Source organism: Lachancea lanzarotensis, scaffold LALA0S01 (assembly GCF_000938715.1).
Source record: "Lachancea lanzarotensis genome assembly LALA0, scaffold LALA0S01, whole genome shotgun sequence".
In the NCBI taxonomy this organism is placed as follows: Eukaryota; Fungi; Ascomycota; class Saccharomycetes; order Saccharomycetales; family Saccharomycetaceae; genus Lachancea; species Lachancea lanzarotensis.
In genome coordinates, this window is record NW_019212879.1 from 1,386,783 (window position 1) to 1,413,334 (window position 26,552).

General features: G+C 44.0%; 14 protein-coding genes and 2 non-coding genes across 16 annotated transcripts; 9 read left to right on the plus strand and 7 right to left on the minus strand.

Moving 5' to 3' along the window:
* Positions 1–195: 195 nt before the first annotated feature.
* Positions 196–1,431, minus strand: LALA0_S01e14532g (LALA0S01e14532g1_1; the record flags this gene model as incomplete). Its single annotated transcript, XM_022774773.1, has 1 exon — positions 196–1,431. One exon carries the CDS (start codon positions 1,429–1,431, stop codon positions 196–198), a length of 1,236 nt encoding a protein of 411 aa, XP_022626837.1.
* A 1,841-nt stretch (positions 1,432–3,272) lies between these two features.
* Positions 3,273–3,360, plus strand: LALA0_S01e14554r. Its single transcript has one exon. It is a non-coding gene; the product is annotated as a tRNA-Tyr (tRNA).
* A 215-nt stretch (positions 3,361–3,575) lies between these two features.
* On the plus strand, positions 3,576–7,130 carry AXL1 (LALA0S01e14576g1_1; the record flags this gene model as incomplete). The annotated part of the gene is made up of 1 exon (XM_022774774.1): positions 3,576–7,130. One exon carries the CDS (start codon positions 3,576–3,578, stop codon positions 7,128–7,130), a length of 3,555 nt encoding a protein of 1,184 aa, XP_022626838.1.
* A 280-nt stretch (positions 7,131–7,410) lies between these two features.
* On the plus strand, positions 7,411–8,616 carry LALA0_S01e14598g (LALA0S01e14598g1_1; the record flags this gene model as incomplete). The annotated part of the gene is made up of 1 exon (XM_022774775.1): positions 7,411–8,616. The coding sequence occupies one exon, from the start codon at positions 7,411–7,413 to the stop codon at positions 8,614–8,616; it is 1,206 nt and encodes a 401-aa protein (XP_022626839.1).
* A 61-nt stretch (positions 8,617–8,677) lies between these two features.
* Positions 8,678–8,748, minus strand: LALA0_S01e14620r. The gene has a single exon. It is a non-coding gene; the product is annotated as a tRNA-Gly (tRNA).
* A 402-nt stretch (positions 8,749–9,150) lies between these two features.
* DUT1 (LALA0S01e14642g1_1) lies at positions 9,151–9,621 on the plus strand (the record flags this gene model as incomplete). Its single annotated transcript, XM_022774777.1, has 1 exon — positions 9,151–9,621. One exon carries the CDS (start codon positions 9,151–9,153, stop codon positions 9,619–9,621), a length of 471 nt encoding a protein of 156 aa, XP_022626840.1.
* Positions 9,622–9,817: 196 nt separating this feature from the next.
* SRB6 (LALA0S01e14664g1_1) lies at positions 9,818–10,180 on the plus strand (the record flags this gene model as incomplete). The annotated part of the gene is made up of 1 exon (XM_022774778.1): positions 9,818–10,180. One exon carries the CDS (start codon positions 9,818–9,820, stop codon positions 10,178–10,180), a length of 363 nt encoding a protein of 120 aa, XP_022626841.1.
* Positions 10,181–10,573: 393 nt separating this feature from the next.
* On the plus strand, positions 10,574–12,232 carry DSN1 (LALA0S01e14686g1_1; the record flags this gene model as incomplete). The annotated part of the gene is made up of 1 exon (XM_022774779.1): positions 10,574–12,232. The coding sequence occupies one exon, from the start codon at positions 10,574–10,576 to the stop codon at positions 12,230–12,232; it is 1,659 nt and encodes a 552-aa protein (XP_022626842.1).
* A 159-nt stretch (positions 12,233–12,391) lies between these two features.
* On the minus strand, positions 12,392–12,904 carry TRS20 (LALA0S01e14708g1_1; the record flags this gene model as incomplete). Its single annotated transcript, XM_022774780.1, has 1 exon — positions 12,392–12,904. One exon carries the CDS (start codon positions 12,902–12,904, stop codon positions 12,392–12,394), a length of 513 nt encoding a protein of 170 aa, XP_022626843.1.
* Positions 12,905–13,839: 935 nt separating this feature from the next.
* Positions 13,840–15,423, plus strand: MTC4 (LALA0S01e14730g1_1; the record flags this gene model as incomplete). The annotated part of the gene is made up of 1 exon (XM_022774781.1): positions 13,840–15,423. One exon carries the CDS (start codon positions 13,840–13,842, stop codon positions 15,421–15,423), a length of 1,584 nt encoding a protein of 527 aa, XP_022626844.1.
* Positions 15,424–15,495: 72 nt separating this feature from the next.
* On the minus strand, positions 15,496–15,968 carry RCF3 (LALA0S01e14752g1_1; the record flags this gene model as incomplete). Its single annotated transcript, XM_022774782.1, has 2 exons — positions 15,496–15,792; positions 15,909–15,968. 2 exons carry the CDS (start codon positions 15,966–15,968, stop codon positions 15,496–15,498), a joined length of 357 nt encoding a protein of 118 aa, XP_022626845.1.
* Positions 15,969–17,087: 1,119 nt separating this feature from the next.
* Positions 17,088–17,999, minus strand: STS1 (LALA0S01e14774g1_1; the record flags this gene model as incomplete). The annotated part of the gene is made up of 1 exon (XM_022774783.1): positions 17,088–17,999. One exon carries the CDS (start codon positions 17,997–17,999, stop codon positions 17,088–17,090), a length of 912 nt encoding a protein of 303 aa, XP_022626846.1.
* Positions 18,000–18,975: 976 nt separating this feature from the next.
* SQT1 (LALA0S01e14796g1_1) lies at positions 18,976–20,292 on the plus strand (the record flags this gene model as incomplete). The annotated part of the gene is made up of 1 exon (XM_022774784.1): positions 18,976–20,292. The coding sequence occupies one exon, from the start codon at positions 18,976–18,978 to the stop codon at positions 20,290–20,292; it is 1,317 nt and encodes a 438-aa protein (XP_022626847.1).
* Positions 20,293–20,407: 115 nt separating this feature from the next.
* RIB5 (LALA0S01e14818g1_1) lies at positions 20,408–21,109 on the minus strand (the record flags this gene model as incomplete). Its single annotated transcript, XM_022774785.1, has 1 exon — positions 20,408–21,109. One exon carries the CDS (start codon positions 21,107–21,109, stop codon positions 20,408–20,410), a length of 702 nt encoding a protein of 233 aa, XP_022626848.1.
* A 395-nt stretch (positions 21,110–21,504) lies between these two features.
* SNL1 (LALA0S01e14840g1_1) lies at positions 21,505–22,068 on the minus strand (the record flags this gene model as incomplete). The annotated part of the gene is made up of 1 exon (XM_022774786.1): positions 21,505–22,068. The coding sequence occupies one exon, from the start codon at positions 22,066–22,068 to the stop codon at positions 21,505–21,507; it is 564 nt and encodes a 187-aa protein (XP_022626849.1).
* A 1,205-nt stretch (positions 22,069–23,273) lies between these two features.
* VID28 (LALA0S01e14862g1_1) lies at positions 23,274–26,213 on the plus strand (the record flags this gene model as incomplete). The annotated part of the gene is made up of 1 exon (XM_022774788.1): positions 23,274–26,213. The coding sequence occupies one exon, from the start codon at positions 23,274–23,276 to the stop codon at positions 26,211–26,213; it is 2,940 nt and encodes a 979-aa protein (XP_022626850.1).
* Positions 26,214–26,552: the final 339 nt, after the last annotated feature.

The following is a 26,552-nucleotide window of genomic DNA, read 5'->3' on the forward strand; positions in this document are numbered from 1 at the left end:
AGTCTTAATTGTAATTTAGCATAACCGCGAATAATGTATCGAGTTTAATTCAAGAAAGCAGGGATTTCGAATCAACCTACATAGGCAGTAGTAAATAATAAACAATGACTGAATTCCCCAAAAAACAAATTTTAGGGCGGTAAGGATGAATGCTTTTCTATTAATTACTGTTATGCAAATGACTAAACTTTGTATTTAGAACAACCCTTCGAAATTGCTCGCCACGATTACGTCGCACCACACCTTCGCTGGGTCAAAAACGCTATCTGCCGCTCTGCTCTTGTATTTGAGCTCTAGCGCTTTAAGTTGTGTGCTTGGATTATGGATTTCTTTGATTAGTGTGCGGCAATCGGTTTGGAACGTTAGGTCGTTCAATGGGTCGATGCCACCGCTGTAACGCTCTGAGGCTTCGTTCCATCTTATCTTGATGCCCAAACTGGCTCTGGCGCAATATGTAGCTAGCGCGCTGATGCGGGATGGTATGACGTCCACGAATTCGGGACAACACATGGCGTATTCCATAAAATATTTGGCGACGGCTCTAATCTTAAAATCGTAGTCATCGGCCTTGGATATTCTGCGCAAGAAATTCAACGGATTTGGCCAGCCAACATCAAAATTGAGCGTTGTAAGGACGTACATTTCTGCTTCTTTGATGTCTTGACAAGTACAGGCGCCGTCAGTGATGTATGCGTATTGTGAGAGTTTGGGGAGGTTTATTTCCTCGAACTTCGCGGCAATAAGCAAACTGCTTACCGCTAGAAGCTGCAACTTGGCCATCGAGACTTTACGTTTAGCCATAAACCTATCCATGATGTTAATTGCCAGATACAGTGTTTCTGGAAGCAATTGGAACTTCAAATGCACCTCTATAAGCCAATCGATGAGAATGGCTCGCAGCGATGGTCTTAGATATTTTGGAGACTCTTTGGACTTAACGTAGTTGTAAGATGAGCAGATCTGCCTCTCACGTTGGTAAAGGTGTTCGAATATGTCTTCTGAGTATTCCACCACCATGCAAACGTCTTTTTCTTCCCTCTCATCAAGGGACTCTCCAAACAGTCTGGATCGACTTGCTACATTCTGTACGCTCGGTTCCTGTGGTTCTTTGGTGTCCTGGTCTTGTTCGTCATCGCTTGTGTATATTTTCTGTTTCTTTCGTTGGGGCTCTTCCTGGGAATGTGGTTGTGTTTGTGATGCTGGTGAATGCTGCGTTGAAGCCAATACTGGTAGCTTGGTATCGTCCTGCGATGCCTGAGCCTGCCAATTTTGCACTTCTGCAAGTTCTCTGCGTGGTGCCTCAACACACGAAGCTCCTGCCATCGTCTTGGCTCTCCTGGCCGGCTTATTGCCGTTGGAAGAGTCTGTCACTTGTGCGTTTTCGTCCGTCACAGCATTACTATAAGTACGACTTCTCATCAGATCGCTCATATTACGGACGCGTCAACTTATGTTCTATCGTCAGCTTCCCACCACCGGATCTATCTTATGGAATCTTAAATCGAAGTGTTCTTTCCGCCACCTCTACTATTCAGTTTAAATATACCCAAGGCTGCCACTCTGCTTGTATTCTCTTCCGTAGCCTCCTGCTCACCACTAACGCAAACGCGTTACGGGTTTTTTTGGCGCTAAATTTCACGTCCCAAAAACAGTTTGGCACCGCGTTGCTGGGTATACTCCGCGTTTATAGCTTGAACAGGTCAGCTCGAGCCAGTTAAACTACAAAAAAGTGCTTTCTACTGACACTTTCGTGGTTTTTCTCGTGTCTTTCTCGTGTGGTATCCTATGGCATCGAAATTAAGCGATTCCCTGACGCGTAAATTTTGGCGTATTTTAATTTTTGGAACTACAGACAAAAAGGTAGAGCTAGCCTTGTGAAGCAAGCCTCGTAATAGCTAAATAGTTTCGCGTAAATGTTGAAAGACAAGAGCTTACGCGTTTCGTTGATGAACGTTGAAAATAACGCGATGAAGAAGAGCTTTAACAAAAATGGTGCGTGAGTGTGAGTGTGAGTGTGAGTGTGACTGAGATGGCAATCGTTGGGTTTTAGGGTTGAAGGCCATTGTAGGGAGAACAAAGTGTGTGGGGTCACGAATTGAAGTCCTTCAGATTGCGCTATTCGGTTGTGGGAGGAAGGAAGAAGTAGAAATAGTTGTAATCCAACAACGAAAAGATTAATTGGAGCAGCCAATTGATGTTGAGACTACTGTGTCATAGATACATCAGACTCGAGTTTAGAACGGCAAGAACAAAGTGGTGACGGTGGTTGTTATCGAAGGTTTTAAGAGGTGATACGTTCGACATTCGCATCGATCACGTGAACGATGATGATTTCTGCAATTCATTGCTAGGAAAGCTGTAGAAGCGTTGCGTCGCATGTCAAGTACATTTACAAGTAAAATGTGAGAAAACGAGGGAAACGCCGTGGTTCAGGGATTGAATCGCACTTGTTACTGCCAGGATTGTCCGCTTCTTCCACCAGATAACATTAAATGACCTTCCTTTTGGTCGTCAACTTGTTAGAAACTCCACCACAATTACATTTAGTTTGCATCGAGAACTGAATTTGAGAATCCCAAAAAATGTACGCTGACATTCCTGTAGTGCGGCAACTCATACAGACCATTGCAAGACAGTGTTTTTTTGATTGAAAACTCAAAGGCCAGTGAGACAATGGTGTTTTGTGTGAAAACCAGAGCCTATTGAAGATCCAATGCTCTCTTTACAAAAGTAAGCGCTCCTGAACTCAGACGCTGTCGATAACCCTTCATTTTTGGTCAAACTAAAGGCTTGGAACGATATCTTCAATCGTGGATGTGTCTAATCGCTGTCATCTGGGATGACAGCTATGATCGAGCCAGTTTTCCGGTTTCTTCCAAACTCTCTCCCAAGCGCTTCCTGCTCAATGACTGTACACTTTTCATTTGGCACATAGCATACCCCGTCGAAGATAACTCTTCTCATCACCAGTCATCCAACGCCTTTCTCCACAGCCAGTTGTGTGCTCTCGTGCATATCTTTCGAATCCCTCCAGACATCACCTTCCCATCTCAGGAATTTATCAAATGTTTAGCACACGCCGTAGAGATAAGTCAAGCAAATCATCGTAGATCCATAAAAGCATACTAAAGCTTCATCCAGACGGCTAACGATGTCCAATAGGTTCCTGATTCAACGTGTCTTCCAATGGTACGAGTGATCTCATGAACCTGGCTCTCTCTCTCTCTCTCTCTCTCTTATATATTCAATTTCTTTTTCATCATTCAAGAGTCCTCTCGGTGGCCAAGTTGGTTTAAGGCGCCAGACTGTAATGTTAACACTGTAATCTGGATATCGGGCGTTCGAATCGCCCCCGGGAGATTTTTTTGAATCATAGTGTATTTAATATCCTTTTTAGGTTCTTTCAATAAAACATGCTTCCTCTTGACAACATTACCATCTCTTAGGGTGCAACTACTCAGCCAAACCTCAAAAAAGATACTCAATATCTATATGTTAAATAAGTACTCAGTATTTCTACATACTTGCAGCAGAATGATAGGTATCCCCAGTCTATCCTCGTTGCATGTTGCGACATGGTGACAAACTTTGAGGTACCGTTCTACGCGCCCATTTCATGTTCTGATCGCAGCACTAAAATATGCCAGCTTGAGAATGGTCTCATGGCTCTGCTGATATCAGGTCCTACTGACACTTTGGCTTCATGTAGTCTAACCGTGGCTACGGGGTCGCACAACGACCCGCCGGAAATTCCTGGGTTAGCACATTTGTGTGAACATGTCCTGGTAGCTTCGGGCTCCAAAAAATATCCTAATGGTAACCATTATCATGAGTTGATCGCCCACAATGGAGGTTCCCATAATGCTTACACAACTGGCGAAAATACCACTTTTTATTTTGAGCTACCAGCGATCAATGATCGCGATGAGTTGATTTTCGAAAAGGCTCTTGACGCTTTTGCATCATCGTTCAACAGCCCGATCTTCACAGATGCGGTCATAAATCGAGAAATATATGCTATCGAAAGTGAACATAATGTGAATAAGGCTTCTATTAACAAAGAAATGTATCATGCAATCCGCCTTTTAGCCAATACAAAGCATCCTTTCAGCAGATTTTGCACCGGAAACTTCGAAACACTCACAAGTGCGCCACTACTGCACCGGAAACCGGTGAAAAACTCGCTGGCCACGTTATTTAAAACGTCCTATCGGCCTTCGAATATGACCATATGCATCAGAAGTTCTCACTCTTTGAATGCACTTACCAAACTGTTGATAACATACTTTGGGAGCGACGGAGTGGGAGGGGAACCAGTAGTTTCACAATTACGGCCTAATTTGCGAACTGTTTCGTCTTCCAGATCTAGGATCTCTCAAAGTAAATCACCATTGTCCAGCTCTAAGATTGCCAAAAAGGAATGGGCTCCAAAGTACGGAGACTTGAATATTTTCACCTCCGATACAAACGTTATTGTTATAAACTCTACGAGATCGCCAATTATTAGGCTTGTTTTCCCTGTGTGTCACAAATCAACCAGACTTTCAACGGCAGCTGTGATGCACTTGAGCCGCGCTTGGTGCGATATTTTTGGCGAGGAAAGTGTAGGATCTTTTGCACACCGTCTTAGACTTCAAGATTTCATCACGTCGGCTACCTCATCACTGTCTGAGTTCGCTACCGATGAGGATGGTCTTACACTTGAGTTGGGACTCACACAGCTGGGCTGGAAAAGTATTCCAACAGTTCTGGAGATTCTATTCGAGGAGTACATTCCTCAATTTATTCATGACCGAACAGAAAGTCTTGCAAAGTATCTCAGTGACCTCAATGCCATCGACCTTTTAAAGTTTTTATACCAAGGTACAGAAGTATCTCCCATGGAACTTTGTGCTGAATATAGCACTAGAATGCTTCTAGATATGGAGGCTCTTAAGCCAGAGTGCCTACTCAAAGGTTCGCCAATTCTCGATTGCAACAGGGTAGGGTCACCTATAGAGGAGTTTGCGGGATCTACTGAAAGCAAAACCTGGTGGACTGGGCAAGCTATCATGTTCCAAAATTTTATCAGTGACTTCGTGAATCGCCAAAATGTGCGACTAGTGATGCTGGGGGACTATTCAAGCTCGACTTTCGTCAAGTCGATCTATTCATTAACTCAAACTGATGTCTACTTTGAGTTTGATTATTTTAAGACCTCAATCGACATGTTTGAGATTCCCAGTCATGGCGAACCTCTTCCGGGCTATTTTTATGATGCTCCCCGATATGGTGCTTTTCTACCCTCTGCAGGAAAGAGTTTGAATTTGATAAAAAAAGCTCTTGCGGCGTCATCTACTCGTGCCCAGGAAGCTTCTTTATCGCTTGTGGCCGGAAGAGACCTAATTCAAAGTGCTCCACGTTTAGTGAAGAAGAGCTTGACCTGTGAAATGTGGGTGAAGGAGGAGGAACTTGATTTATCGTTTAGATCCAAGACGATGGTAAGTTTCGAGATTATCAGCAAAGAAATTGGAGGGTCTCCTTCCAACACGATGCATCTTGAGGTTCTGGGTCAGCTGATGGCAGCATCTCTTTCCGCCGAGCTCTATCCTGCCGAAAAAATAGGGTATACATACGAGGTGTTCGCTTCAAACAAAGGCGATGTGCGACTAGGATTTACTGTTACAGGGTTTCCTGAGGGCGTCTTCACATTAATAACACTGATAATTCGTCGGCTTGCAGACCTTGCAAAAGTGGAAGAGCGCATAACGCAACCTGCGTTTCGCAAGGCGAGGGTCGCAGTCCGGACGCAATATGAGGATGCTATCTCTGAAAACTGCGCTGCTCTAGCCACGCTAGGACTGCTCATAATGTTAGAGGAGTGTATGTGGTCGGTAGAAGACCGTGTTGAAGCGCTCGAGGAAATAGACATTGTTTCTTTCCGTACCTTTTGCAACGAGTTTTTGTCGAAATCGATCTACTTGAATTTATTCATCCAGGGCGATCTTGTCTCCGCCGACTCAATTTACGACTTTTTGGAATCTGAGCTAAAAAGAAACCCTCCGACTGAAACTGGGAGCTTTGTTAAGGAGCCTGTGGCGCGACCGCTCATCCCCGGAACTAACTATTATATCAAACACCGAGGCTCGTCAGAAGATCCGAACAATAGCATCGTATATTTCATTCAGACCGGAGACCGTGAAGACATACGTATTTCCACTCTCACAAGTCTCACAGAGTACATTTTTTCCGTTACTTTAGTACCAGACATGCGCATCAAGAAACAAATTGGATATGCCATCTTTGGAGGGCTCAGACTTCTATCTACGACTGTTGGCATCCATATTACCTGTATGTCGGTTTCTCCTTCACAATACTTGGAGGCCCAAATTGACGAGTACCTTTCTTACATGGAGCTTCAGTTGCTTGAGACAATGACAGAGGAAGATTTTCGAAAAGTGTACGTGGACAAATTTGAGATGATGTGTAAACGGAACACGGTCAATAAATTACAGAGTACGGCTGGGCCGGCTGACGTCATGGGTCAAATCGAGGCTAATGTGCGGAGTGGAAATGTTTCAGAACAGGGTTCCTCAATGCGAATGCACAAACGCATCAGACAACAAATCTCTACTCGCAGGTACAATTTTGACATGGATTCCGAGCCCATCGATGCAACTATGCTGAGAACGCTTACTTTAAAGCAATACACAAGCTTCTTCCGTGAGAAGATATCGATATATTCAAGCACAAGAAGCAAACTCTCGATCATGGTTGAGAGCCCAATGTGTGCACAACAGATTTCGCAAAAACGGCTGTATCTGCAGGTCGAGGGCTACTTAAAGGTCAAGGGACTACGTATTCCAAAATCGGAGCTAGAGAGAATCGTCGAAGCGTCGCAGGGCAATCAGCAGCGGTTGCTTAAAGACCTTCTGAAGCACTTCATATCCAACGGTGAGACGTTGAAAGTCTGTAACCTTGCGCTGAAAGAAGTATTCAAGACATTGGTGTCCTCCATGAGATCCAAGAGCAGTGTTGGTGAACTAAACTCACTGAATGGAATGAATGGAAAGGTTATCGCTGCTGTCCCACTGGTACAGATCACTGATTTTAACGAATTTCGTAGATCGCTCTTGACCGACACCAAGTAATTGGTGGTATCATATTATTAGATTGTGACGCTGGCTGCTCATGTCGTACGTGCAAGGATGTGACTCATTTCCCTAAAATAAACGCGAAACATTGATACAATCGTTAGAGGCTGAGACCATCCTGTAAAAGTAGCAGTACAGTTCATTCGAGACCGATAACTATAAAAGCCCTATAGGTTTCGAGATATCCATTTCAACTTCAAGACTTGTGCGAAACTCTTTGATAGATCAGGTAGTGGTTTGGCTTCCATCGTTCGTGCTTTCAATTCTACGGGAAAAGATGCTTTTGGAAAATAGAAACCTGGTGTTCGAGCCAGTTGTGGATCCTGAAGTGATAAGGTTTACGCATCTGCAAAATGGGAAGACATGGAAACCGGAGTTCATGACTATGAAGGATTACGTTGAGAGGGAACATATCTTAGGTACGTGTGATATTTCAAGTGCGGATGGGTCTTTGGAAATGCAAAATAGATTCCCTGAAGCTAGCCAGTACCTTGGAATTAAGTACTTCGTGTTGAAAGACCTGGGCTTGCCGCACACTTCAAAGACATCCCAGATCGTTTCCAGTTGCGAAACGCTGAATCGTGTAGGATGGGCAGTAACGCCAAAGTCGCAGGGCGCCATGAGACCTGTGCTTTCGGCATGTATTGGAGGCGTTTTCACAATTCCGGAATACCGAGGCCGGAAATATGCTGCTGAAATGATGATTCGACTCAACGAATATTACGATGGCATTTCCAGCGCTCCAGACGCGCCTGATTTGTTGCAAAACATTGTCATCTTTCTTTTCAGTGAAGTGGGTGAATATTACAGCAAATTTGGCTACGTTTCACGTCCCGCGCCTTTGCACACGGTTGAGAAGCTGGACGAAGTTCTGGAGGCGTATTGCGGTGGCGACAGCCTCGACAACAAAGATGGCTCCCACTTGGGTTACGACTGTGGGGACGATTTGATAGAACTAGAAAGACAAGCATTTATCGGGGATGTGCAAAAAGCGCATTCCGACCACCCAGAATCTTTTGTGTTCACATTGGAGCCTTCCAAAGACATCTACAAGTTGTTCCACGAAAGGTCCTTGTTTCAAAAAAAGTTTTTGGACCCAGACAGCCAGGTGCAGTTTGGTTACTCACTAGAAAATGGGAGCCATATTATATGGCATTTGAATTACTGGCCTCATCAGAGATCCCTGTACATTTTGAATTTGCATAACAGTGGAGAAACGGCGGCTGAAAAGGAATTGAATTTGAAGAAACTAATAGCTCGCGCTGTCCAAGAAGCCCAGAAACACGGGGTAGAGTTTCTGCAGTTTTGGGATACCGAACTGGGGCAGCAAGACTGGAGCAATTCTTTTATGACGTTTTTGCAAAAAGTGGAAAAACCTTCTAATTTGTATCAGGAAAACCCTTCCCTAAGTGCCATCAGAGTTGCAAACGTGAAAGCTGAGAACATACTCTGGGTAAACAACACCAAATTATGCTGGTTTTAATACAAAAGTAGAGGATCAGCTCCTCAAATGCAATATTCGACAAGAATGCCAATAAAAAGAATGCGCAAGCCCGGAATCGAACCGGGGGCCCAACGATGGCAACGTTGGATTTTACCACTAAACCACTTGCGCTTGTGATGAAGGTCTCGAAGTGTTTAGTGTGCCAGCATACCTCGGGCGAGCACGACTACACGACGAATCAAACTGAGCGTTTGGGAGAAGACGGCATGGTTCCAAAGGAAAATGACCATCGGATTGATCCAACTGCTAACTGAAAGGGTTTTTTCTGACAACCATAATCTTGTGGGCCTAGACCATATTGACTGCTCTACTATTTTCGAGCAACGCGACGCGTAAAGATATATTTAATATTTTTTTTTGAAATTACTTAACGCGTCGCAGTCCTATAGCTATTTATTACAACATGATATAGAGTAAGCTTCCACCAATGATTTACTACAATCTCTTCGACAGTCTTTCAAAACACAGCTTTCACTTATTTGAATTGTCTATAGGCATCAATCAGTTCAGAATATGAGTATCTCAGAGGAACCTAGCACGAAACAACAGAAGCTGAACACTTCATTGAGAGTTCAGCTTCGCTCCAAAGACGCCACGGCACCAACTAAAGGATCCATCTTTGCAGCGGGCTACGATATCTACGCTTCCAAAGAGACTACTATTCCTAGCAGAGGCCAGGGCATGGTTTCTACAGATGTGTCATTCACGGTTCCTGTCGGTACATATGGTAGAATTGCCCCCAGATCAGGATTGGCCGTGAAAAACGGAATAAACACGGGAGCCGGTGTTGTGGATCGCGATTACACCGGTGAAGTGAAAATCGTGCTCTTCAATCATTCAGACAAAGATTTTTCAGTTCAAAAGGGCGACCGTGTTGCGCAACTGATCCTGGAACGCATTGTGGATGATGCCGAAGTGGTCGTGGTTGAATCGCTCGAAGAAAGTACTAGAGGTGCCGGTGGTTTTGGCAGCACGGGTAACTAGTCTCTAAAGACACTTATATTGTACATTAAGTAGCATCAGCAGCGATAGGTGGGAACTGAGCTCCGAATACGTCACTATTCACGGATGCTTCTCAACTCAGGCTCATTTCAATAAGATTCTCAACACATCACACTACAACTATTACTACGTTCTACCACCAACAATCACTGACCGCATCGACAAAGGGGCTGTCTCAATGAGTGACAAGGGTCTTCTTGAGCAGCTGAACCGCACAACGGAAACATTGTCGCATTCTCTGACGAATTTGATCAGATATGCGTCGATCTCCACAGAGAAAGATGACGAAGAACATGGAGCACAGGAGCTTCCCGAATCCACGTCAAAGACTTCTACTGGTGGTCTTATGATGGTGAGTGGACAGACCGCGCAATTGATACGCGGGATTCAGGATCTTATGGTGATGACGCGCAATATACGCGAGAAATGGGTCTTGACACAGATTCCAGACGAAAAGGCGGATTCACAACAGGAATTGGAAATGGCCAAGTGCGCTGACCTTTTGGAAGAATGGTCAAAAGCTGTCTTGGGGAAAATATGAGGCTGGTAGAGAACGGGAACGTGAACGACGGAAAATAGAGAGAGAAAAGAAAGACAGAGCGAGAAACCGCTAGAAGATCCGTATTTGGTGAAATTTGTCAAATTTCCAAAGCCAAAAAAAACCCCATCCACTGATACTATCGAACTGGGTGAATAGCCTCTCTACAAGGAAAAGCGTTTCTTTACCTTTAAACAGCTTCTTTGGTCACGCGCTTATAGCATGATAACGGCGTGATATCTGCGTGACCTCTGGAATCACAAATTTCACGAAATTGGAAGTCACATTTGTTTACTTTCAAACCACACGCACACATAGCTCCTCGACACGACTCTCGCGAACGTTGCAAAGTGATCTGCGAGATTCAACAAGAGCTAAGAACTTCGGCGTCGTTCAATGAACGCGGAAAAGCGGCAGTCGTTTTCGCCGCAGAGCCAAAAAAGCTCCCAACAGCGAAGACATGGCTTGAAGATGCAAACACTCCCGTTTCCAGATGAGCTCAAACCACGCAATGGAGTAGTTATGTCGCAGGAGGCGGAATATGATGTTGGTGAAGAATTGGACGAGTTTCAACCAGGACCTCAGCATTCCAGTTTTGAGAGAGATGATGAGTTCAGATTCAAACGTCATAAACATCGACATAATGCCGGAACGGCAAGTTTGGGCGAAAGACTAGATAATATTCAAGAGCTGCAGAATGCACGTTGGATGGATAACTTCAACTCGTCAGCGAATTTTGATCGTCAGGCACGCAGTTCGCAGCGCCAAATTTCGTCACAAGACTCTCAACGTCAGCAGCAACAGTCAATGATGCCGTTACAAGCACCACCATACATGCCATATATGTACTATTATCCCTATGCGCCGCCCATGGTACACCCGGTACCTGCGTCTCCAGTACATGCTTCCGATCAAGAAAATATGCCACAATTCGTAAGCTCGTCGCAGGGCTACCCTAACACCTCTACACAACCCTTTCTTCCCCCTCTTCCGCCACAAAATAGCCAACTGATGCCTCCACCGCCGCTTTACCCGAATTACTCGGGATACAACTACTACAACGACATGCAACGTAATGTCGCTCAGCGAAGCCAACAACGAAGGGAGAAACGTAAGTCGCTGCTGGCGCAAAGGGGCCGCAGATTGTCGATGCTGTCCATACAGGACAATAGTCACATCATTTCTCCTCATAAGGACGTCCCGGAACACGATTTCTACAGACACATTGCAAACACATCATTTGGTCAAGATTTGCAAATACGACAGCTTTTCAGCTGGTGTTTCATTCGTTGCTTGCGAAAATGGGAAACGAGAGAGCACTCAGGAAGTCTGCAAAAATCAACTATACAGGGCGAGTCATATGTGGATCCAAAAAGAATTGCCTTGGTCATCATAAAGGAGATCGTGGATGATCTGCGAAAAGGAAATTTGGACATTAACTGGGACGTTGAAGAATCAACAGAAAGCGCTGCAGAAGAGAATTCGCGGTATCAAGAAGAGGATACGGAACTTCGAGCGCTTTTCGACGACGACGAAGATGATGATGACGTCGGCAGCGGTCAAAGGGCTCGAAAGAAGACCAAACGAAAGACCCTGAAACAGCTTCTCAAGTTGCCAAACGAGAAAAATATACAAAATGCTAAAAATTTGGAGGTTCTACAAAAGCAGATCGATACACTAGACGACGAAATCAAAAGATGGATTCATGAACTGGACGAGCCGGATAAAACCACAGAATGTGAGCATTTCAAAAGAAATCTCGAGAAACTGCGAGAGGAGCTACAGCAACAACCGTTGAGTGATGCCTCATTGGACCCAACCCCAAAGTTGGAGCGCGAACTGCGCATGCGAATGGAGCGTCTGTATTCAATATCTCATGTTTTGCACTCAAATTCGAAGCTTTTGTCGGAAACTTCGCAGCGAAAATTGAGGGATCTGACTCAGTACATCAATGAAAACGTCTTTGCCACTCCTGTGATAGCACAGCAGCTAACCAATGACACCAAGGACCTGCTTCTGGGCCTCAGCAGGCTACTAGCACCATCAAAGACGTGAGACAGGTAATCGCTGTTACGGAACCAGTGGCACGACAATATAATGAATGTTTCAGGCTTCGAAACTTGACCGTGTAACAATTTTTAATAATACTAATGTGATTTTTTTTCAAGGTGGAAAGCACTCCTTCAACGCCGTATCGTAGCCATTATCCCCTTTTTACTTCGTCAAAAGTTTTTTGGCCAGTGCTCGCACTCGTCCATCGAAGACAGGACTTGTGATGGGTTCATTTAGGGTGTAGAATGGGTTCATTAGAGTCTTAACGTACAGCTCATGCACTTCTTGATAAAAGCTTTTCACCGAAACATCGTCAACCACTACAGGCGACCCATTGTTAGCATTTCCGCTGTGAACCATGACAAATTTCATATTACCATATGAGAGATAACCGGTGATGGCCAAGCCGTAAAAATGGTCAATTTTACCCAAGTAGCAGTTACTATTACTCGATGAGTGTCTGGATCGCAGAAACCCACTATTCGTTCCCGAATGTGCCCCCGATTGGGGATGTGTTTGCCATTGCAGGTCTTCTAAGATATCCAACGACGCATGCAGTATAAATGGGTTGAGTTCCTTGAGTTCCGGAGGAAATTGATTCAAGTGAGGATTAGTAAATTCCGCTTCGTATATAGGATTGTCTTTAGCACCAATAATGGCAAAATAGCAAGGCATTTGGGAAGAAAGGGACTCACTACAGGGAGCTTAATCGCTGTGTCGTTGAAACTTTCTGGTGAGATGAGCTTACTGTATTTAGAGCCTAGATAGGATCTTGATTTTCATATGTGTTTCGTACTGAGTTACAGACCTCGATCGAAATGTATATATAAATGACGAAATACGCACGTACTTTCGGAAATTCTCAACCGCTGACATCTCTTTTGCCATAACAATCGAGACTCTATATCTTTATTTGTATACTTGATTGTGATGCTTATTTAACTGTAATTTCAGCGGCTTTCAGGGATGGTCAGAAGGCGATTTTCCCGTTAAAACTGTGTTTTTAGGACAAGAATTGCACAACTTATTGGCTATCTACATTTTTTTGATCTTAGTACACAAGTTTCGGATCAAATATGTAAATTATACCATTAAGACGTACTGGAACTAGCTGCAGCGGCCTTATTGATGCCTCATGTTTGATTTCGGCGGATTCTGTATTCTGAAATAGGCGAAATAAATTTGACAACTGATGACATCGACATCTTCCTCATAAATCTCGAATAGAAGATGGAAAATCGTGGGCGTGGAATTCCAAATGTTGAAAACACGGTATTTCTGCGTCTGATCTCCAAGTTGAGTGTTTACTCCACTGGCCAGGGGAGTATCAGAAAGTGACAAAAATAATAAGAAATTTCAGCATCGGCACAATCCGTTGCGATCATTCCTTAGCACCTTACCATCGTTTCAACTTTGTCGACGCTACGCGTTGAAAGCTTGGTTGATCACACTTCGCAGATTCAAAATGCTTTCTGTGTGTACTCGTGTTCGTACCTGTACTCGGGGCCTTTAACTCTTCAATGCACTTATTAAGATGCTAAGGCTTAACGGTCGGCTTAACGAATCGCTCACAGGTTCCCCACAATGCCTCATATGCCTCATTATAGCGTATGGAAGTCTCCAAAAGCACTACGAACAATCATGACTCCAGTCATTTCAGTACTGGGAGACTTGTGGAAACGGCAAAGTTTCTGATGGACGCAAAATCCAGCTTGTTGGAGGACCTTAACGTTGAAAATGAATTGCTGGCAAAAGCCGGGAATAGTGCCGAAAGCCAGCACAAACACTCTGTACAAAATGTCTCCAAAGGTGGTAGAGTGCGTGCTGATAGGGTACGTTCTTACATTCATTTTTTTTACCATTTGATGGAGGAGGAAGTGGAAAGTGGGAATAGCACAGGGGGCGTTTATCAGGGCGTGGAAGGGGTATACAATCCACTACAGGTAATTCGAAATCGTAAGGCTAAAAAGAAGCAACATCATCAACTGCGTAATGAAGTTGCCTTTTTGAAACCTCCAATCTTAGCCATTCGTGACTTTTCCAACCAACCGGAACGGAATTTTCCATGGTTTGTCGATGTGAGTGAAAAATCTGGTGATCTCTCTTGGAGAATGACCAATTGGGAGCATCTACGCAGGCCAAATGGTAAACGATGGTTTGCTAAAGGTCACGATAAAGGATCGCATTCCACTTCTCATTCTTCCCCTGGCCATTTTTACAAGGACTACACCAGCGTGACACCAGGTGAAATTCAGTCTGGACCTCTAACAATGGCTTCGGTGTCAGCTTCAGGCTTAGAATTGCCCTCGATTTCGATAGAGAGCGTGGATCAAAAAGAACCGGATCAACCGGCACGCTCTTGGGACAAAGCATTACCCAAAAACAAAATGTTGCCTCGTCCGGAATTTCATGGAAAGGGCATTGGTGCGCACTATCTTTTTGAAGACCGTGCTTTACATGGAAGGGGATACGCAAGTCATGAGCAACTATCGCTCACCCCGCCAACACGGCCTTCCTACCACCATCGCAATGCCTCCGATGTCCAAATACGAAGTCTCAAACGGCTATCCAATGTTGATACATCGAGCACGGCAGGTTCGGAGTCCAACCAGGCCCCGTATGAGTTTTTGGAGCTAAAGAGTCCGTTCAGGCCCACTCCGAAAGAAAATACCCTTCTCGAAAGTCAATGCAACGACCTCAAGTATCTGAGCTGCGCTTGGAACGTAATGCATAATCGGCAAGACACACTCTACACCTTGCGAACACGCCGTGCCAAAAAAGATGAATTGATCACTTTTGAAGACCCAAATAAGTTTTGCGAGCCTGTTGAGAAAGCACTGGACGATTTTCAAGGTGAACTGGTTGGAGTATTGAAAACTTGTGATATTTGGAAATCAAAGTTACTCAACGACTATTCGATTCGCGTGGAAAGTCTTCTCTCTTCAAGCGACCGGGTCCTAAGTGACATCAACACCACATTGACACTGAGACTCAAAAAATTGCAAGAAAAAATCGACAGATTCGGCACGCTAAGGCGCATGAACAAGGAGCCGCTAAAAACCTTTTTGTATCGAGCCTTGGAAGTGTTTATTGTTTTGGTATTTTGGACTATCTGGTTCTGTTTTACGGTACTGAAGAGTGTGAAATACGTAATATTGACATTATACAAGATCGCCAGTTCGGTAGCGTGGTGAAGAGTACAAAGCTCTATATCTTATACGCCAACGCCAGCGATTAATTGATGAATTTTAAAGTGGGTTCTTCATTTACGACGTGGTGCTGGACACCGTAACGTCTTCTTCCAGGAAAATTCCTCTGTCGGCTGCTTCATCAAGTATCCTCGACCTTCTCTTGGCTTCTTTTTCATGGTATCGGTTCTGGAATTTAATGAGCTGCCTGTCAGCGTAAAAAACTGCTCCCATGGAAATCCAGGAAATGTGATAGAAAACCCTGACCTGGGTTCTGACAGTTCTATACACAGTGGAAAATCTCCTCATCAATAGCGCAGTAGTGATGCCGATAGCGGCGCCTCTCAAGGCGCCAATCCCAGAGGCTACCAAAAGCTATACAAAGACGCAAGTTAGTTAGTATACATGCGACAAAAGAGAAAGAACAAAACAAGGACAAGCATGGCGTTGTGCTGCTTTCAGGATTAGTCGTGTCCGCTTTTTCAACTTACCTCATGGGTCAGCTCTTTGACAGTTTCCGGATCGTAATGAACGGGCTGGACACCTCCCATTGCGCTTAAAGAAGAGATGTGTGCCTTAGACGTTTTTGCCCACAGTCAAAGAGTGCTGAGTGCAAATCCTGAACGGCTTGTGGGGTCCCTACCATCGGACTTGCAGTAATTCAGCTTCCAGTCTGTTAATCTATCGGTCCTAAATTAGTGTTGACGTTAAAGATGATTGCCAATTGTCGACGGATGACGTACTATCACCGTGATCGACGTGATTTCGACCTATAACGGTATTGGAGTAATACCAGATGCGTCATTTTGACTGAATACTGGTCATTATCAATCTACTGATGTGCTATTTGTTGTGATTGATTATCATGGAAAAGTTTGTGGAAACAATCGTGAAAAACTCGTGCAATTCTGGTAAATCGTTGATGGGGGGCTAATTTATTTCGCTACTTGCGATACGCGAATGGATATACAGGACGTCTTATGATGCTTTGGTTCATTCCGAGCAGGGACGCATCCAGGTCGAGATGACTTTCGAATTACGTTTTCGATTATTTCGATCACTTTGAACTAGTGTGTCATTGCCATCAATGTCGCTGGTGAAATTGTAGGGAAATAGGCAGTGTGAAGTTTTGGCACACCAAAAAAGGCTTTGAAAGACCATTATTACACGCTATCGAGTACTAGCAGATATAAAAGACAGTGCTTTAGCGTAAAAAAAGGAAGCGGAATCATTCCAAGAAAGATGGATAATTTATCGCAAGCATTCGTGATATTGTAACTTATGTATTTCTGTAAAGGCTGAAATATTCGAAGCTTGACCATAAATTATGGGACAACAAGTTTGGCTATTACTTCAGTTCTCTCCCTAAAATTAACGACAGAAGATTGAAGAATTAAGAGCAAGACCAAATGTCCCATTTTAAGTACGAAAAGTATGTATTTGATAAAATTCGGGGTGTCAAATGGTTGGAAAAGATGGAGTCGGAGTAATTTTAACTGTCACGTGACCAGTGGCAGATGTTGATTAGAATGGTTCCTAGGGACTAACCTGCACCGTCTGCACCAATCCATCGCAACCACTTTTCAATAAGCTATTTTTCACCAGTGAACATTTCGTTATCTTATTTACCTTGCATACATACTTCGAAAGCCCCTTCTTGCTAAAACAGCTCACACCAAATTATTCCATAGGTTGGATGGTTGCTGGTCTTGAGAAAAAGATGATGACGACTGTGTTTGAGAAGGATCTAATGGGTTCTGAAGGGCCTGAAGAAGTTGAAGGGGTTTATGAAGTCGACCATGCGATTGGTCGTTATGATTCCCCAGTATCTGTAGCCATTCCTCGACCCCGGATGCGGATGCAATGAAAGAAAGGTCCTCAGTCACTTGACGTATTACGGTGCACCAAATTTCGGCCATTTGTTCGTAGCAAATGTTTTTGTAGTAGTTGTTACTGGCAGTGGCGAACCGAGGTACCTGGCCAAGCAGTTTTGTGGCGGCGTCTAGAACTCTGAGAGAATGCAATGCAGATTGGCTTTGTGGTGGTATGCTTTCCAGCACACAGTCCACCAGACAGTTGAGAAACTCCAATACGTGAGACTTGACCCTCACAAAAGCGTAATCGCTGAGTCCCTCATTTTCCTCGTTTAATGATGAATCTCGCAGTCTCGAATAGGGCAGATTGCGGTAAACCTGTTCGAGCTTGGCTCGCAAGATCGTTTCGTACTGGTCTACCGTGCGTGAAGGTGGTTGCAGAGCCATGAAAGTGCTCTGGATTTCGGGATGCAATTTTACCAGTTCCAGAAGCGTAGATTGCAGCAAGCTCCGGTCCATGAGCTCCACAGCTCTAGCCAGAGGCAAAGGTTGGCCTTGGATTCCAGAAACAGCTGTTTTCCGCTTCGCCATGGTCCTTGTTGGACGATGAGTAACGGGAACAGTCGTTGCGCTAGTTTGAACGGTTTCGTCGCTTGTGAACCGCCGTTTCACCCGCGGTTTCGTGATTTTACATGCAGAAGTAGTGTTGGACCCGCAGTTTTCACTCGCAGGTTTGAAACCCCAGCTAAATCCCATGGATTGACTCATTTGGGCTTGTTTTAGGTGTATAGTTTTAGGTAGTAGTTCAGGTTAAGGAACTCATCTGAAGGTTACAATTTGTATGTGTTAGAGACTTTTTCAAATTTTCTTTCGTGAATAGTGATGTCTTTTGTATCATTTTGAACGTATTTAAGAAGATGACGGTGCACGTGATTTGGTGATAATGCCAACGACACACATAAGCGAAATAATCTGTGGGCTGCTTGTTGCGGGAATCAGCCCTCTAGTAAAGCTATTCATAATAAGGCCCGCAAGCGCTCGTAAATGCGATGATTCTGAACGTCGTATGAAGCATATTCTTTTTTAGGTTGCATGAAGCATGTTATTTTGCTGTGAATAGTTCCAGTTTTCAAAACTCGTAGATGAGATATAGTTTGCACCAATGTCAACTTCCTATTCGTACTTACAACGGCTTTTCTTTGATGTCTCATCGAAAAATAAGCCTATCACTTCTGACGTAAGTGACGTGAGCTCACGTGCCCTTAGATCTTTCTCTAAGCATCGGTCAAAATCTACAACAAACATGTTTCGAGGGTCTCAACGGTACCACCATAACCTAGAGATTCGATCCGAGTTCTGAAACGATGATTCAGAGACTTTTCAATATAACTTACAATTTTTAAAAACAGAAACGAAAAACTGAACATCGATAGAGAGATACAAATAAACATTACGGAGCAAGACCCGCAAGCGTGAAGACGGAGCTTCGAGCCTAATACACATTTCATTAATTGTTCACATCACTTCCTAACGGAACAGAACCACAGCGTTCCCACACAGAGCCTAATCACTTTTCACCAATACTGACACCTCTAATTATCTCTATATTAGCACAGTGAAAAAAAAATTACGAGATGAGATGCGATGAGATGAGCTTACAAACTACTGCTACAATCCATAGACAAGTTAACCTCTCCATTGCAGGTATAACCAAGTGAAAGACTCCACGTAGCTGTACTGTACGATGTCTAACCCTCCTCAAGACTACCAGGAACCATTGGAAAACGACGCCCCAGAAGAAGAGTTCATTTCGAACCAGGAAGTGGATGAAGAACTCTTGGTCGACGATGGCAACGATGTTCCTGTCGAGGACGATGAGAATGATGAGTATGGTAACGATCAAATAGATGAACAGATGGGAGAAGAGGAGGAAACACTCGAAATCGATATGTCCAACAATTCTATGGCGTATTTCGACAAACACACCGATTCTGTCTTTTCGATTTTCACACATCCAACACTGCCATTGGTGTGTACCGGCGGTGGCGATAATACGGCGTTTTTGTGGACTTCGCATTCGCAGCCTCCAAAATTTGCCGGTTCTATAGCTCATTCTGAGTCTGTAATTGGCGGTGGATTTACATCAGATGGCCAATTTTTGGTTACTGGTGACATGAACGGTCAGGTTTTGGTACACAAATCTGCTAATGGCGGTGCTAAATGGAAAGAAAGTGCCAGACTCCAGGAAGTAGAAGAGGTGGTGTGGATTAAGGTCCATCCAACCGTTCCCGGCGTTTTTGCCTTTGGTTCCACAGATGGCTCCGTTTGGTGCTACCAGATAGACTCTCAGACTGGCGAACTGGAACAAATCATGAGTCAGTTTGTCCACCAGTCGGATTGCACAATGGGAGAATTTATAAACATTGAGCAAGGTGACTCGAATTTGTCGCTGGTAACGTGCTCAATCGACGGTACAATTATCGGTTGGTCTTGTTACACAGGTCAAATGCAGTTTAAAGTTTCGAAAGCCGAGATCAAGGGTATTGAGGCTCCTTGGGTCTCTCTTTCCATTGCTCCTTTGTCAATGACGAAAAACACCCCTGTTATCGCATGCGGGGCCAATAACGGTGTTCTGGCAATTATCAACTGCAACAATGGTGCCGTTTTACAACTAAGCACTGTCATCGAGCTCAAAGAAGATCAAGAAGAGATGGATGCGTCGATAGAATCCATCGCATGGTCTCCAAAACTTTCCCTTATGGCCATTGGTCTAGTTTGTGGCGAGGTTTTGCTTTACGACACACTTACTTGGAGAGTAAGGCATACATTTATACTGCCAGATTCTGCAACTAAACTTCAATTTGATGAGGCAACCGGCTTCACATTGATAGTGGCAAGCATAGACGGGAAAGTTTACATATTCGATGCCAGAACAGGGTCGGAAATTCATAAGTGCGTTGGTCACAACATGGGCGTTTTGGATTTCGCATTGATCGAAAATGGCAAAAAGCTGATAACAGCAGGCGATGAAGGTGTGTCATTGATATTTCAACTGCCATAAATTTTGGGGATTCAAGCATAGTCGCAGCACACTCTTAATTTTATAAAATTGCTAGAGGGCTGATACATAGTCAAAGACAGGAACAAACTTCTATTGCGCTTTTTATAACCCATTTTTAGCGAGGGCCAGTCAGCTTCCGGTCGATAAGCTTTTCAAGCAGTTTGGCCAATGGCGATTGTTCGTTGTCTATTTGGTCCTGTAATTGGAGAATAACCTGCTTTTCAATGACTTTGCCGGTCAGATCGACTTCAATGTTGACTTCGTCACCCACAGCTTTGAGTGGCAATACGACTTTTTCCTGAGTATGTTTGATCATAGCAATGTAGAATGCACCGGTAGGGTCAATCTTGGTGATTGTTAATGACGTTCCATCGATACATATGAATCCCTTTTCAACAATGTACTTTTCATACTCCTTATTGTCTAGTTTGAAGCCGAAAACGATTGAGTTTCCTTCAGGCTCACGACTCACTATTTTTGCAACGCCATCTACGTGTCCCTGGACGTAGTGGCCTCCAAATCTCACGTCTTGACCAACAGCTCTTTCTAGATTTACTTTAGAACCTGCCTGCCACGAAGAAACGTTTGTTCGCTTGATCGTCTCAGGAGAAATTCCCACTTTGAAGGTATCTGCTGAATATTCGGTAACAGTTAAACAGATTCCATTGACCGCGATAGAGTCCCCAATATGACAATCGGTTAAGATAGGTGCCGCATCTGTTATACTTACTGAAACACCACCACCACCGCTATGGGAAGTATCATACTCCTTGTATTCTGCAACAGTTCCTATAAGTTCTACGATCCCGGTGAACATGGTTGAGACCTTGGGCTAGTCGATTGAGCTAGAAGTTGCCTGACAGTATCAAACTGTTGATCTTAGATATATGTATGTAATATATATATATATATATATATATATATATATATATACGTGTACGTATATGTAAGACAAGAACAACAACTTGAAGGCACTGGTTGATGAAGGCGTTTGGAAGCACTGACAGAAGCAGGTGCTTGCTTGAAATAAATGCAATGTGATTAAGATTTATTGTAGGTTTTCTCTGGCTTCAAAATGGTCCAAAAACAAGAATAATCTGACACAGATCAACATTTGTACCAGACCATGCTTGGAAACCAACTGAAACAACTTTATTAACGTATATAAGACATGAGTATTTATGTGAGATGGTCACAACGAGGAAGTGTCTATCAGCAACCCTGTTTCTTAAGAGAGTCCAGCCTTTTGAGGTCTGTTTGGATCGCTCTAATGACCTGTTTACGTCTGTCTTTTAGAGCAGTTTTTCGATCGCCTGTCAAGTCGACCAGATCGACACCGTCCAGCTCGATGACCAGCTTTAGTAGCATTTCGTTGTAGTAGTTCCGCTGGTACTGCAATTTTTCGGACGACGGATCGAAATCTTCCACCAGGGCATCCACAGCTTGTTTGTATTCCTTCGAAAACCTCATGTACACATTTTCGATCTGATCCTCCAGACTAACGGGTTTAGAGGAGCGACTGGTAGCCTTTTTCTTGCTCTGACCTTTGGTCTTTTTCTTGGAGGTCTTGTTGCTCTTGTTGTCCGTAAACCTCCTATTCAAAGGTCTTAGCACAAACAAAAACATCAGAGCTCCCAAAGCGGTTGTTGCGGCGTATACACTAGGCATATTGTCGTTATTCTGGATATATTCAGTTGCGTATTCCACGAGGTATCTGACCCGGGATTCAACGTTTTCCAAACGGAAAGACTCCCGCCATTTTCCAATGACCTCCATGACTGGTTGATTCTATGAGAGGATTCTTAAATCGATGGTACTTTCTTCCAAGTTTGTTGAATTTAGAAGTAGTGGTTTGATTTATACGTCTTGAACAAGCTAGTCTGTATTCTTCACATGACCGAGTAAAGAGCACACGACAAGGCGGGTCTCGAGAGCATTAAAAGATCGCTGGTGGTCTCGACCAGTTGTTAGCTCAGGCTCCCATTATTTTCTGTAGCATGAGCATGAAGGACTGGATCGGAAGGGTGGTAAAATGTAGATATGACAGCGCGTTGAGAGTGCGATTTTGGGGGTGGAAAAGTCTTATAAGCTCCTGCCAATGAGGAGTTCTGACAGTTTTTGAGAGGTTCAACCGAAGCTGACGTGAACTTACCTACTACGAATGGCTTATTTTATCATTACTATTGCATCATAGTCATTGAATAGGCGTTCGTCGGTGTATTTAACGATAAATATGTGTCACTCAAGTATGTGTCAAAGTCATATAGATCATCGTGTTAGCGCCAAGAATCGTCTTCACGGGAAGAGAAAAATACCAGTAGGACAATTGCAGGCTTAAATACGCAAGTCAAGGTGCTTATTGAGCTTTTCTACGTGCTGAATTAAGTTAAAATCTTCAACTTCCCAAAATGAGATTCCAAGGAATACAAGGACTCGAATCTAACGCCCCAAAAGGTAACGATTGGCAAAATTCAATGCCCTGACGCTTTCATAAAGTATGCTTAAAAAAGCTAGGATTAAGGAAAATTCGAAGTTCACTGTAACTGACATACAGAAGTATCTAATGGAGGATGCTTAATTGACACCGCAACTATGCTGATAAAATTCGCGTCTCTATAGCTCCAGACATGCGCAATGGTGACAGAATAGTCCCAAGGAATAAATCAATTGAAATGTGCGTATTAGCGAAGACAGGAACGGGATAAACCATGGGGAAATGCCTTACCTCTCGATACTTACCCATTACTTATCAACGATTACTCGAGTTACTCGAGTTACCCATTCGTTCCATCACTCTATAAGAAAAACTTGATCACGTGAGCTTAAGACGTATTATTGAACCCCGGTGATTTATATATATGGATACTAAGGTAACGGTCATAGGCCGAAACGTTCAAGCTATCCATCAATCCAGAGAAGGAATAAAGCTCTTTCGAACTGTCAAACTTATCTTATAGCTACAGATTTGGCTATAGTCTAGAATGGGTGCAATTGCTTCCGACGAAATAAGGGACTTGCGCCATCTTAAAAGCAGTCTCATAGGCGATGATCTTGCGAAATGGAGATTTCTACAGAATCCTGGTAAAGTGATACCAGAAATCATAGATATGGCGCTTCCTTCACAAAAAGATGGTCTGCCGGCTGTTTCTGAAAATTTGAGGTCTGAAGCATTCGATTTGATATTCATTTTGGTGAACTTGGGGGGAAACGAAAAGCAAGGGTTGGGCCAAACTTATGACGCCATGGTGGAGCTTATCTTATCCAGAATACAGTTTCAGGAAGATGATGCGTCTATTATTATGTTGCAAAAAATGCAGCTTCTGAATATGTGTCTAGAGAGTATTCACACGGGTTTTCCCGGTTTACTAGATTTACACACCGCTGTACGAGCAACTTTTGTCCGCTATGTGCATGAAAGGGTCCACAATCGCAGTTCACAGCTCTATGACACAGTGATTGTGGAGCTATTGTCTTGTATCTCCAGACAGGAGGTCGTCAAGGCTGACACAGAGGTTTTTCTGGCGACTTATACGCTATTGCTGGAATTATCCGAAAAGTACCAGCATCAGCTCCATTTCAAGTATATGGTGACTGAAATGAAACCTGATCAATCTGCTCAGCAGTACAACCTGTATGACTTTGTCCAATCGTCACGTTCATTCATCAAATCTCCGTATGGCAGTCCAGACCCCGTTGCACCTCGCAATGCTACAGACATATCTCTTTTCTGCCTCTCTCTCCATATATACCTCAATTACCGTAGCGCTTTGGATAGCATCGTTGAGGGGAGCGCAAACCTGGAGGATGTCAAGAGCTTTGAGCTTCTAACAAGCAGCTTTTTGAAGAGTCAAAACATGGCACTGCGATGCTCTGCCCTCCAGTTTATGGCAAACAGTTTTTTGAAAGGGTCAGAGCCCACGGTGAACGCAGCAACAGAAAGAATCTCTCTCTGGTTACCACATTTATGCGAGTGTCTCAATTACGACAACCTCCCGTGGTGGTTTGATCCCATAGACATTTTAACAGATCTCGTAAATTGGTGCAACGAACACGATCCGTTGAATAATCCGATCTCGAATTTCCTGCTGGAAACCAATCTCGTGAATTCAATTGTGCACATGCTAGCCAAATGTCTTGCATTGCAGGGACGCGATTACGATACTCTAAAAACTACCGGGAAACTCATCAAATTATGTGCAGCATTGACAAGCTTTAGCGAGACGACTAGAAGGCGACTTTTCACCAATAAGGCCCTGTTGCAGCATGCAGAATCCGGCTTAGATTCACATTTACAATTACTGGATTGTTTCATTGCTCAGAGAAGTAAGATTTCTCTTGATATAAAGCAACAAGACCTGCAACCGTTTTATGATACTGAGTTCACCTTCTCGTGGGTATTACTTCTTAAGTCTTTTTCTCGGAGCGTCACTGCATTAAGGACATTTCTGAAACGGAACAGGCTTGCCGAACTGCTCTTGAACCTGGTAAAGCGGACTTGCCTTTTGAGTGAAGACTCTTTTTGCCGCGGAAGCGCCTTGCTAAGCGGAGAGATTAAAATAATGAGTGCCGCCCTTGGCACGCTCTCGAACTTCGTGGTGGAATTCTCTAATCTGCAATCGCACATTGTTGAAAACGGCATCATCGAAGTGGTCGGCAAAATATTGAAAAGCCCACTTTTTAACGAACGGGCCAATGCTGACCTTGGCGTTATTGGTGAAGATCCATGCTCGGCTAGTGTTCAAGATGTACAAAAGAATGCGCTTTGGGTTCTGCGACATTTAATGTACAACTCACATAACGAAGAGAAGCTGGAGCTAATCTCCATCATACCCATGGAAACGGTTTTGCAATTTGTTAATAACAGCAACTGGCTGGTCCAGGAGCAGTGCTTTCAACTACTGAGAAATTTGACGTGCAATTCTCGCAAAATGGTCAACATATTACTTGAGAACTTTAACGATTCCGAGAACTCCACAGGCTCACAAACTCATACGGGCGGGGTGCGGCCCACGTACCTCTTTGAGTTTCTCGCTCACAAGCTCAAAATGCTCGATCCTGAAGACCCGAGCCAGGCGAAGACGCTTGAAGGTGTATTATACATCATAGTGAACATCACTGCGATCAATGAAAACAAGCGCCAGATGGTGATTGAGCAAGACGGCATCCTGCTATTCATCAAGCAAGTTTTAAGTTCTGTGGGTGGTGGCTACCATAGGGCGGATATCGAGGTTGCGTGTCTGTGGATATTAACCAACCTTATATGGGCATCGACCACTTCCAATTTTCTTTTCAGTGCTACTCAGCCGCATCCGGTCTTGGAGCAGGCCACTTCCCATCCGCCAGGATCCTCTTCGTTATTGCGGCACAATGCCAGGCCAGACGACAAGGACTTTTCTCATGAACACCGTCCCAGCGGAAATGATAACGGTGATCAAGACGAACCATTCGGTCAGACTGTTAACGACGAGGCCGGTAATGATGGCGAAGAATGGCATCAAGAACAAGACCAAGAACGCGGATCCGAACACGACCACGAAGGTGCCGAAGACGGCAATGAAGAAGAAGAAGAAGAAGAAGAAGAAGAAGACGGTGATGATGACGTTGACGATGATGACGATGACAATGATTATGACGACGACGACGACGACGACGACCACATTTCTGGGGACGAAGACGAAGACAATTCCTATATTCAACAAACGCTGCACCCAACCGTCCGCACCACTTTTGAACTTACCAGGCCTAAAAGTTTCGGCGTTCCTGCCAAACTTCGCATTTTCGCAGCCCAGAGATGTGCCAAACTAGTTAAGATGGGCCTCTACGATGTCGTTAAGACCAGCACAATTGCTGGTGATATGGCAGTTCGTGAGCAAGCTAAGCTGCTACTGTTCCATATGGATTTGTTACGCAAAGGCATCTGATGCGATACCACCGTCGTGCGTCTGAAAGAGCCAGCGAACGCATAGGCCGTGCTCTCTTGAAGACGTATTTAAAGTCACATGTTTCTTCTTGTGAAGTCTCACGTGACTCTAATACCATGTGACTTTAACTACTCAAAGCATGTGGCTTTAGTCAAGTTTACGACGAGAAGCCCATCAGACGTCAAGATCTCATCCATTCGTTCATGACCGTGGTATAAGTAGCGAGAGGTCGAAGCTATCCACGCTTTAAGTGTTCTTCGCAAGGCCAGGAACCCAAGTGTCGCTAACTTGAACTGGAAACCCGTCAAAAAGTTGAACTACTTTGGAAAAGAACGAGGT